The sequence below is a fragment of the Thunnus albacares genome, chromosome 14 (genome assembly GCF_914725855.1).
Source record: "Thunnus albacares chromosome 14, fThuAlb1.1, whole genome shotgun sequence".
NCBI classification, from domain to species: domain Eukaryota; kingdom Metazoa; phylum Chordata; class Actinopteri; order Scombriformes; family Scombridae; genus Thunnus; species Thunnus albacares.
In genome coordinates this window covers 27,325,095-27,337,867 of record NC_058119.1, presented here as the reverse complement: position 1 = coordinate 27,337,867, position 12,773 = coordinate 27,325,095, and the positions used below count along the sequence as shown (strand labels likewise).

The window sequence follows — 12,773 nt, the reverse complement described above, 5'->3', positions numbered from 1 at the left end:
CTCAACAGCTTGCTTTATAGCAGGCTTTGCAAAGGTGATCTTAATAAGATCACAAGACCTCAAATTAAGACTATGAAGTGAAGTAGTCAACTTTTTTAGATTCGTAATCACCTCAGGATTGACTCTTATGTTTGGACGGACTTGAACACATATTGTTCAGAGCCACTTTACCCAGCACGGTCTCAACCTCCTGTCCTCTATCGTTTCCTTCCTCTCCTCTGTGGAAGTGGCTTCTGCTTAAACTCACCCTGACCTAGAAAGAACCTTTGAGTTTGTTCCACTCTGCACATTTAATAAACGTGACTATTAATCTTGAGTTAAGTAGAGCCGGAGACTCCTTCACTTCATCTGCTTTGCTGAATTGACCTCTGGAAAGACCAGACATCCCAAAAGATGGAGATACTCTCTCTATCACATAGACAAACAGACTTTTTCATAATTGCTTTCATTTACGTCGACGCTATAGAGCTATAAAGGTCATTATTGTGGCATGAATCCCAGATTGGAAGATGATGAGACAAATTACAACTAATTTCAGGTCTCATATCAAAGAAATAAACAGAAATTTTGTAATTTGTTAAACACATAAAAGATTAAAAAAAGAAATGAAGTATAAAAAGCTACACAAATGCGCCGCCATTCATATCACATTTGCAATAATCAGCACAAAATAAGTAATTGTTGTTTATATCCTGCAGGCCTGACGTGTGCTTTTGCTCACAAATGTGCATGTGCATATTTAATTTTTTGCTTATCCGCGTGAACATGTGATTGTGTTGGTGGAGGCTTTGTGTCGAGACAGCAGAAGGCTGATGAGCGTACTGTAAGTGTTGATGGGCTCTTTCGGAGCTTCTTTGTCTCCTCATCTCAGACCTAATTACTCTCACAGCACAGTGACCGTGTGTGGAAAACAGTTTGCATCTCAAATGAAGCCTCAGAACGTGAAGAGAAATATGTATATATGTGTGTTTAGTTGATTCCTGTTTCCTAAAATGTAATAAATATTCTATATCATTGTATTCATACATGCATTGTCCATTATTCCCAATCAATTCAACTGCCTCTGAAGACTTACATTGTCTTTTCCATCAGTAACTATAGAAACACCACTTCAGAGTTTGTTTGTAGATTAAAAATAAATCTAATCCAATTATATGACATATGCGTTTTTATCTTCACTTTGTATACCATACTGTAATTTCAGTATCATGGCACTGACCTGTGTTTGCTTTACGAGATAGCGCATTAGCTTGTAGCTACTTGACCTCATTAGCTTCAATGAGGAATGATAACAATGCTAACATTATGTTTAGATCAGGTAAAGGCTAAAAACTTTCTACATATTCAAATTAAAGCACTTTAGTGCAGATGTTTCATTGTGACGATGGACTGAAAATGTTATGGACACACCTGTGAACATGAATACAAATATATTATGGATCAAGAGTTAGGCAAAACAAGCCTCAAGGCAGAGTATGTACAGTGTTTCCAATCAGGGTAAATGTGCCGTTTTTACCACTTCAACGGTTTCACCGCACTTCATACGAGGTGAAAGTATTCCTATGAGCATATATAGAGCGCTAGTCATTAGGAGTAGTCTGGACAATAAGCCTCAAACCTTTGAGCTTATTACTTCTCAATGCAAAGTAAATGGCACCTCAGCGTCTGTTTACTCAGGACACATTAAAGCGACCACACAGAACTGCAACACACTATAATATACAAGATATATACAGTAAATTGGAGCTGAACCAAAACATTCAAACAAACACACATTTGTACATCTATACTTGTGAGGTCCGTCACTAACATATTATCCTCTAACCCTCCTTAACCTGCTGTATATCCAAACCTTAACCACCAAACTTGGAAACCTTAACTAGCAAAGGTGATAACTGTACACTCATTGTAGCCATCAGCCGCTAAATAGCTTCATGCTAACTACTAAAAAAATCTATTTGTGCAAATCTAATCGGCTAAGAAAATATTGAGCTGACACACTGGAACCTTAGATGAGGGTCTCAGCATTTAAAGGCCTCAAAAGCTCCATGATTCTGAGGACAGTTACTTGAAATTAGGCCCAACTGGGTTTTAAAAAGTACTCAGAGAGTATTTAAAAGAAAGCAAACCACAAATTGAAGGCAATAATAACCCCTAAAATTTTAGAGGTGTTATAAAGCGTCTCATTAATGGTTCCTAAATGTGTAGACGACTCGTCTGTCTCCTGAGACCAATCACCTATTCTAGAAATGGATGACTTCAACACACTTGACCTGAAACCATATTACTGTAGGTGAACATCAGTGAGTATCAACAACAAGTCATATTTATGTCTATTTATTTTCTAAACCCCAAAACCAAGTCTTAACCCTAAAATAGTCCTTTGACTGTGTGAGAACCAGACCGAATATCCTCACTTTCAAGGTCTAAATCTCCAATTGTTCCTCAAAAAACAGCAGTACAAGAACACACACACACACATACACAAAGAGCTTTTTAAAGCACTAAACCAAACATTTGTTTAACCTTTACCAATGCAAACATCATGGCGTATTTGAACAAACACGATATCATCTTCACACTGCAGCAGATATTTGTGTTAACAGTGTGGGTTTGCCTCTCGCAGACGGCTACATTACCACTTCATCTCACTTTACATGGACCTGACTGGCTGTAATACTAGAATAATGATCATGTCTGACGGTGTGTCACCTTTGCATATTCAGTGCTTATTCAGGAAACGGGAAGGCATCACATCGGAAAAGCTTTGAATACATTAAAGCGCAAAGTCTTCTTGAGAATATTAAAGCGTTTCTCCAATCCAGTGTTTGGACAAAATAAATTAAGCTATTGCTGGATAATTTACCTCTAAAAAGGCCTCTAAAAAGTTTTCAATTATCAGATTATTCAATCAAACATTGCTTCATTTTAAGAGCTGATATATACGCTGAAATATCTGTTCCCAGTATGACTAGTAAATGAAGAATTGCTGGCTCAACATCCCAGTAAATTCTCTCCCATCATCTCTAAACAATAAAACATCTAAAGTATGGTGTAAGAACGGAAAGGTCTCTCAGTATTTCCATATTCTCTCTTTCCGTCTGTTCTCTCTTTTTCTCCCTTGTAGTTTCCTTCTAGTCATGACCCTGTAGCCGGTCTGTGTCAGGATCTTCAGAGTTGTCAGTTCCAGTTACTGCTGAGCAAGCTTAATGAGAGCAGAAAGAGAGGGGGGGTGGGGGGGGGGGGGGGGGGGGGGGGGGGGGGGGGGGCATGAAAGGAGGGAGATGGAGACAGAGAGCTGGGATGAGCAGAGAAGAAGCGAGGAGGAGAACAAGTGCGAGGAACGGTTGTAATGGTTAAAATAAAGAAGTGAAGGAAGACTAATAATGAAAAGTCAGAGGAGGTGTATTTGTCCTTCACTCGGCTCCCTGCAGTGAAAAGAAGCGAATAAAAGATAGAAAGAAGGAGCTTGTTTTAACCCACATTAACCCCTTTGATCTCACCAATCCCACACAGACACACTCGAGCAGACACGCTCAAAATCCTGCAAACATGCCGAGAAACATACATGTACCGAGGCTCACGCAGTCGTGCACACACACACGTTAAAACACACACTGAAAGTAGCCTTTATTATAAGGCAGAACCAACCTCGTTAACCCCGGCTAGTAGAAAGACAACAGAGCGGAGAAAACAAGGAGGAGGGAGGGTTGGTGGTGAGGAGGGGGGGAAAAAAAAGATAATAGAAGAGGAGAAGACAGATGAGAGAGAAGTGCTGCTGAAAATGAGGCTGCATTTTGTTGGTGTTTTCTCATCTGGTAACTGTCATTTTGACCGAGAAAAATCAAACCGCCCACTTCGCTTGTGCAGAGATGAACCGCAAGCAGCAACTTATCTCCTTTATTGTGGCTCATTATTTTTGAATGTACACCATTTTCCAGAGCATATGCCTTCTTAGAAACACATTGACCAATTGATTGCTCGATTCAAGTGTCTTTAGGCCGGTTGCTTCGTCAATTGAATGCCAAATTGATTCATTAACACTGCAAGAGGTAAACTTTGCACTTTGGCAGCTGCGTAATTGTGAATTTACAGACACTGGTGAATGTGTACTACTCTACAACAAATTGGCCATTAAATCATGTGATGTAACGCCGGTTAGATGCAAACAGACAGCAAAGTCATGATTCCTTCTGTACCAAAGTTTACCAATGAGACGTGAGCAGCAAAAGATTTTGGATGAGTCATTTTGCGGGGGCTTGTAGCTCTCCTGCTGTGAGAACTTCATCAGTCTTCATCCCACTTTCCCCAAACCTCATCAAAGGTTCAGTTTATCCATCCACAAAAACGTGGAAATTACAGTGCTCCCATCCTAATCAACCAACGCTGATTAACAAAACTACCCACAAAATGATTATTATTAAAACGTATTTGATATTTTTATCCACCGTCTCATAGTGAAAGACTTAAGATATTCTTCACTCTGTCCGACTTTCCTCTCCAGAAAGAAACTTACAACTAAGTAAGTAAGTCTAGTGTGAGTCTAGCGACACAGTTTGTATTTCACCCTCGCCATCCTAGGCTTTGATAGCAGTACTTTTATTTCTGTCACATGATGTTTGGCCAAAGTTCATTCATCTGGTCAAGTTATTTATGAAATTCAGCAACATGTGATATAATCTGCCTAATTATTTTCATGATCGATTAATTGATTAGTTGTCCTGCCTTTAAAATGTCAGAAAATGGTGAAAAATATCAATCATTGTTTCCCAGAATCCAAGATGGCGTCCTCAAATGTCGTTTGAAAAAACGTTGTTTTGTCTCCACCGACAGTCCACAACCAAAAGACACTCAGTTTCCTTTGATAGAAGACTAAAAAAACTAGAAAATATTCATATTTAAGAAGCTGGAATCAGAGAATTTTGAAGTTTTCTTCTTAAAAATGATCCTTAACGATTAACAGATTGTCAAAATAGTCGTTAATTAATTCAACAGTTGGAAACTAATCGATAAATCAACCAGTTGTTGCAGCTCTAAATCTGTCACTTGATGACTTTATTTCAATTGACAAAGTGGCAATGAAGCGCCATCTAAAAATAAAAAGCCTGCAATCTGAATGTTTTGTGTCTTTGTTTTGCTAAAACAAAAAGATTAATAAGAGATAAAAGATTTAATAATAGATTTGTTAGCCTCAGCACTTAGCTAATCCGAAATATTTCATCAACCTGAAACTTGATCCAAAATGGAACCGGCCATTAGAGCCGAACCCTAATCACCACTCTGTCATTTCTAATCTTTGTAACTGATACAATAGGTTCACTTTCACTGGAAAATCTAAATGCAATCTTAGCAAACTGACCATTTATTGACCCTCATCCCTACCTGTTATAAAATTTTGTTTCTTAACCTGAACCTTTGAGATCAACAGAGATTTTGTCATTTGAAGACGCTCACATTGAATTTGTTACCAGACGGTCTAATAGCCTTCTGTTTCTCAGCAACCATCCTTTAACTATGTCCGAGCTCGGGGTGATTACGAACATTCATCTGGCTTAGGTGTCCTTGAGCGAGATACTCTCTTCATGACCCTGGATTCTGACCTCCGTACGTGGATCAATGAAGACTCAAGTTACACTTAAAACTGTGCTGTAGAGGATAAAAGCAGGCCGACTGACACCGAGCAGACTATCAAAAACAGAAGGAGCCTCTTATCTCCGCCGCTCAGTAGGAATGCCCCGCAATTTATTAATCTTGTCCGGAAATAGGTGCGTTTATATGTGTGTAAATGGTGTGCGTGCATGTGTGTGTGTGTGTGTGAGAGACAGTGAGTGTGTGCATGTTTGAGGGAGGTGTTAATTAAAGTCACGTAAGAGGGTTGGATGAAAAAGCCGCTTTCTGTCAGAGATTTGCAGGACAAGTTCAGACACACACACACACACACATTCAGATATTGTGGTGCAATATGACTTGTTTCTCTACAATGTAGAGGGATAACAATGCAAGTATGGCAATAGGATATATTTAGTGAGGGGGAGAGGCCGAGAGAAGAGGAGACAAGACATGAAAAGAAACGAGAGCAAGAGATGAAAAAGACCAGAAGAGCAGAGAAAGCAACAGAACAGAAACCGAGCAGAACAGATAAGACAGTAGAATAGAGTAGAAGAAAATAGAATAGATGACAGCTGGTCAGACAGCAGCCGAGCAGAGGAAAGGAGGCCGGGGGAACTTACGGAGGCAGGTGTTCTCCGTGAAAAACTCTGTGAACTTGTCGCACTCGTCCTTGTTGTTGCCACTGTTGCTGCAGTCGCAGTAGGGAGACACGCTGATCTTGGGTGAGCGCAGATAGTTGGGCGTCATCACCGTACCTGCAGCAGGTGGACGGGGAGGAGCAGTTTTTTTTCATTAACTCATTCATCAGTCTCTGTTTTAAGGAAATACTTATTGTCAAGGCTGATAAGTGTAAAGAAAACAGAATCTTTAAATCCTTTAAGAGTCAGAGTTATCATCCTCCTTCTGTGCTAAATGATGAATGTCATAATAACAAAAGTTAAATCATTGTAACTGTTATTTCTCTTTCACTCCCTCATGTACAGGAGTAACGCAGTGTGGTGGAGTTTCTGCAGGAAGCAGAATGCAGAGGAGCCGGAGTGAAGAATAGGCTCTCTCACTGTGCGGGAAAGTAAATAGCTTCAGTCAGTGATTTCTCACTCCCCCAATAGATTGTTCCCTTGCGCTGGCCGCACTCCAAAACAGGCCTTTTTTGTTTTGCAGTAGGCAGAATGAATTGGCGCTGTGTGGACAGTGTGTGTATGTGTGGTCTGGTTTAGAGACTTGTGAGGACCGACTCTTTGACAGCTCACTGTTGTGAGGACATGATGGGCTGTGAGGACGGATTAGCTGATGCTAGAGATATAAAACCGGATTTAAAGAAAAACTCATGTTTCATACAACTTAGGTTTCATTTGCAAGTGTAGTCAGTCCAGTTCAGCAGATCAATATCGAACTAACTGACTGTATCGGTTAAACATGCCCAGCTGGTGATTATCAAACTAACTTCAGCCTGATGTTGGACTGTTTGTTCTCCTCTGCTTGTGTGGTGAGATTTTCATCATACTTCCTCTCCTTAACATGACAGATTGAGCCATTTAACGAAACTTTTCCCATCTTGTTAAAATGTTTTTTTTTTCCCCTCATGTTGCAAGATGCTGCTCTAATCAGTTATCAAACTTAAAATGTGATGATCATACTTATCCTGAGATGTTTTCCTTTTTTAGGACTGACATCTCCACAATATTGGTAATATGATACCTTTTATCTTATCATGACATAAATATGTAATGTATGTAATAAATATGACAGATACTTATTATGAACAATATGATATGGCACACACCTACCATTGCTTTATTTGAAGGTAAAACCAAAAGTTAGCACACTGGAAATGTTAATAATCACTTTCTGCACAGAAAAATTGCACATATACACAACTGAGGCGAGGAAGGTATCAGGAGTTTGTCTGTGAACTGCTGGGGTCATTTCGCTGTTTGCCTTTGTTTTCTCTTCCAAAAAAAGATCTGGCGAACCTGGAGCTTTGTTCAAAACCTTTATCGCTTAATGTCTGATCACCTGCATCTCTTTACCGTCTGACTTCTAATGTGACCAGTTTCCCGGATTTCAGCAATTACCTCAGTGAGTGGAATGCTATTGATGTCAATTTGAGTGAGAGCCAAATCTTTCAAAAAAATCCAAGTCACAATAAACCTCGTTTATCCTTTGAAGAAAAGGTGTAAGACAAGACTGACCGGTAACAGTCATAGGAACTCACCAATCAGACCCGAGTACGCCAGCAGACAGTCTGCGTAGTTCTCCTTCAGGCAGCCTGACAACGAGCGAGGCTCCGGCTGGCAGTTGGCAAAGAAGTCAGCCAGACGTGATCTGCAACACACACACACACACCCAAAAATATTTTAGAGCCAAACATGATTATACTTCTAATAGATTTTATATGAGAAATTCAGATGGCCAATGTGACTGGAATGTGCAGCAAAATGGCCGGTCCAAATGAGTGTACTCTGGAAGTCATTTCTCTCAATGCAATTAGCCTCCTAAATGGCTGCCGTCAGTGAAGTAAGATGACCCTCTTACGTATGCTGCGGCTGTTTCATATCCTGGAATGAACGAGGCTAAAGGCAATTCTCCTCTGGCAAGTCTGTTCTGTTTCATTTACTGCCTTCACAAATGTTTGTTTACACTTTTACCACAGGTGCAGTGGCATGTGAAATTGAAATGGAGTTTTGGATTCCCAAGGAATTCACCATTTGAAGTGAGATTGAGTGTGATATACTGGCTTCTTGACACAAACCAAAACCTTTTAATGCCACTTTTGGACTCTCCAATGTTTAAGGAAAAGCCAGTTTTCTTTTACAATCTGGGTCTCATTTTGCAATTTTTCACTCCTGTCACTGATGATAACGTTTCCCTCAGAATATTAATTGCTGAGATTTTTTTTTTCTTTTTTTCTGGCAGGGAAGGAACACAAGCGGTCAGGTTTACTGTAAGCTGTATTTCCCTGTAAGAAAGGTTAGTCACACTATCTGAATCATGTATTTGGCAGTAAAACCAGAATTAAGCCCTCATTCCACTGAAAAACATACAGCAGGTCAAAGTTAAACCAGGGAGTCAGTCCAGTAAAGCATCTGTTTCAAGTTCTCTACAAAATAAATAAGATTAAAATGAGGACTTGTTTGCAGTGTTTGCTGTGCACTGTTGGTTGCTGCGTTCCAAGGTCTTCACAGCTGATGAGTGAAATGTTATCATAATGAATAAGAATGAACAAAACTACAAAAAGACCAAGGTAGTATTAAAAAAAATAAGAAAATAATAAAGAAACTGTATAATAAAACAATAAAAGAAATAAAATGCATTATTATTTAGTAGTAATGAAGAATAAATTATAATAAATTAGCTTGAAAAAATTGAAACTCTGGCTTCTCTGCTATATGCAAGCATATTCATTTTCCTCTTGTCACATGTACAACTCATAAAAACATTGCTCCACAGTGCTACTAGTGGTCAAAAACTCCACAGTTTACCTTTAATGCACCTCACTTTGAATTTAGCTATTTAAAAAGAGCAGATTTCTGTTTATCTGAAGAGTTATAAGCTAGTAGAAGGAACTGCTTGCAAGCATTTACCAAAACATATACGCACACAAGCATATATACACTCACAGTGTGATCTATCTAATCACACCATCCTGTTGCTGAGCAGAGCAGTGCGTAGTGAGAGTTGTCAACAGCAGCCAGTATACTAAACCTGACATATGGTGAGGGAGCTTGTGGAAATGCATGGCTTTAATCTATCTGTGCTAACTGACAAATGGGCTGGGAGGAGGCTGCGCTGCAGTGAGACCTGTTGTTCAGCCCTGAGCGTATGTCTGATGGATCCAGAGAGCACCATGGAAGCAAAAAAAGACAGATATGGAGGGAAGGACAGAAACTTGTAGAATGATTTTACTGTTGTGTTGCTGCTTGTTGTTAAGTAGAGACAGTAGGGTGAGCAGAGAGGGAGGGAGACCTGAGGCCACGGTCCAAATGGAGCTCATTTATGATGCCTAATGCTTCCATTTAATCCCAGAGAGCCACAAGGCTGCTGGCTGTAGGCTCAAGAGACCGCATAAACACACACATACACACACACACACTCCAATGAGGGTGATGTCAGATGTCCATCATTGAATTACTCTTTTCCAACTCTGAATGCAGGAGCCCTGCAGCTTTTCTGTGTGTGTGTGTGTGTGTGTGTGTGTGTGTGTGTGTGTGTGTGTGGATCTGAGACTTGAGGCGTGAAGGCAGACAATTTATTTCTGCTGCTGTTGGTGACTACAGTGACTGTGCAATGTAAAGAGGTGTCCATGGGGCATGTTTGTACGTCTGTGTGCTCGACCCTTCAAAACCCAATTATGTTCCAAACACAAAAAAATATTGTAATGGTGGATTTCTACTCTAAATTCACTTATAAATAATTGGCAATAAAAATATTTTATTATGTTTTATCTTTTCTGTCCATTCCAATGGACTGAGAATCTCAAAGCAAGACACCACCTAATGGTAGAAATGACATTAAAAGGTCTTAAGAAACCTTTTTTCAACCAAAAAAACCATGGGTTGTTTTATCTTTGATGAATGGTTAACTCATATCATTGATGCTTTAAAACACATTGAATATATATATTGTATTATTTTAACAAAAATTCAGATCCCCCAACCGTTCCTGGTGGCCTGAGGGTTAAGACGTGAACCATGAACCATGGAGACTTTTGTTGGATTTCATTCCCCATCTCTCTCTACCCTCATTTTTAATAAATCTTTACTATTGTCTGTCTAATAAAGGCATAAACAATGCCCTATAATATTTTTTAAAACATGAATGAATACAATTTGAAGGTCTATTGTATCCTACCTGCAGATGTAGTTGGTCTTGCAGGAGGCCTGCAGTTCAAGACAGTTGGGTTTTTGCTTTTCTTCGTACGAGCAGACAGGGACTATGGTCTGACGCCTGCGTTCAGAACATGCTGTCTGGTCGCTGAGCGGGCACGAGCAGAACAGCATGCCATAGCTGTGCTTCGGAGGAACCTGTGTAACACAAGAATCAACACAACACAACTTTACACTTAAAGTTCAAGACCATTTTGAGATTTTTTTCTTTTTTTAATCATATACAGTGGAAACCTCTTGTAGTGATCATGTCTGTCCGGGTCAAAATGATCATTATAAGCCGATGATTATTATAACCGATTTTTTCTTTTTCTTTATTTCTCATGCAGATTACCATCTAATTGAAATTTGTCTATTACAGTGATTAGACTGATCAGCGCTGTAACTCTGCCATGAGGGAGGACAAAACATTACTAGGAAGAGGGGAGGACATTTCTCTTCCTTTGATAATGTTAAAAGTAAAGTTAGACTTTGCTGTTGGCTTCCTGACTCATTGTAAAAAAGACAAGAGAGAAAGAGAGAGAGAGAGAAGCAGTGGTCGAGCAAGCTAGAGACTGCATGAGGAGAACACACCCACACCCCGCACCTCCACACAACCCTGCTGAGGTGTGCCGCAACTCCTGATAATGGTGCCGCAGCCACTAAGTACATATGATACTTTTTTTTCCATATGTTGTTATGTATGAAAAGACCCAAAATGAACACTGTAAGCGGACTGTTTGATTACTATAAGCAAATAATTTAGACAGCATTTGTCTAGGAAAATTCTGTCCCGAGCTTTTTGATCCATATAAGCGGTTGATCATTGTAATTGTTTCCACTGTATTTTGTGACAATTACTGCACTGCCTCATACTTCTTTCCCCTGGATTTACTATTGAAGTCTGAAGTTGTGTAGATGTGTTTTCTTTGTTGAGCATCCTCAGTGGCTATTGCTGCTCATGCTAACTCTCAGTTCCCTCTGTTTATTCCACATAAACCATGTCACTGTTGGACATTTGCAATTCATCACTTACTGTGAGCAGGATGATTTTTGCAGTTCAATGAGTTCTGCCAACCTGTTGGTTTAGCATCGGTGGCAGTATAACAAACAACCACCAAATATTGAGGTGATAACATGCAGTCAACAACAGAAAATGTTCAACCCTTTAACGCAAATGTTAAAATTTCTATGAAACAACAGGGAGGTTTTTATGAATTTTTATGCTAAAATGCCAAAATTTGCTCCCTTGCCTATTCAGCATTGCTGCAGTAGAATAAAAATATGAATACATTCTGATGTTAATGTTGAATGACAGTGTGGATGTCAAAGGGGTTGTAACAACAGACAGCCAGGCTACAAAAGAAGCATGTCATCATAGTTTTATCTCCAACTCAAAGAAAACTTGAGGCTTACGGCTGTTCACACAGAGAGTTCTCTGCTGCGAGAAGAAGAAAACAAAATTATACATCACACTAAGATTAACAATGTCATGCGTTCTTTGTAGTTTTCAATTTATTCATATTGTTGCTTACTTGAAGCGGTCCCAGTAAAGTTATTCCAAAGGGACATCATGGGAGCTGGATTGTAATTACAATGGTTCACATCATTTTTTACAATATGGCACAGACAGCAACAACATCGTTTGTGTTTGATGACTGAATCAATGTCAAAGCTTCGCGCTGGAAAAGCAAACCCTATACAAAAAGGCCCGCATGATTATTTATTGTGATTCTGACAACCCCTCCAACTTATCCACTTCAAAATCATTCTTCCTTTTGAAGCAGGTCCTTTATGTTGGATATTCAGCTTTTATCAGATATCAGTCGTTTGGAAAACCTCCAGTGTGTGTGCTTTTTAGTCTCTTTTTTTTGATAAGCTTGTGTCAGAAGTGCCTTGCCTTGTCAAAGAACTGCCGCAGGGCCTTGTGGCACTTCCTCTTGTTGCAGACTTCAGCAGTGGAGACGCGGCTGGTGCAGGGACTGATATAGGATGAGCGGTACTTCTTGCACGTGTCATTCAGGTTGCAGGCCTTGGCAGCGTTCAGACAGTTATTCTCTCTGGCCACTGCAGGCTCACCTGTGGGGGAAGAGAGGGGCGGATGCACAGGGAGAGGAAAAGGAGGAAAAAAGAGAATTGAGCAGATGTTATCAAGATTATGATGCTAATGAATGACTTAGTCAGCCTTTCATCAGACACAAACAAGGCAGTACATCAAATTGATCAAGAATCTAGCCAGAGAGAAGATTAGATAAGATGCAAAAAACATATATCTCTGTATCAAAAAACAGAAATATA

General features: G+C 39.7%; 1 protein-coding gene across 3 annotated transcripts in view; it reads right to left on the bottom strand.

The window, feature by feature from the left end:
• Positions 1-12,773, bottom strand: part of gfra1a (gdnf family receptor alpha 1a) — a 103,986-nt gene that overhangs the window by 17,188 nt on the left and 74,025 nt on the right. For all 3 annotated transcript variants that reach the window (XM_044372298.1, XM_044372299.1, XM_044372300.1), the window contains 4 exons: positions 12,376-12,554; positions 10,462-10,634; positions 7,826-7,935; positions 6,231-6,365 (listed from right to left, as the gene is read on the bottom strand). In XM_044372298.1, coding sequence (XP_044228233.1) covers positions 6,231-6,365; positions 7,826-7,935; positions 10,462-10,634; positions 12,376-12,554 — 597 coding nt within the window. The remainder of the gene's footprint in view (positions 1-6,230; positions 6,366-7,825; positions 7,936-10,461; positions 10,635-12,375; positions 12,555-12,773) is intronic.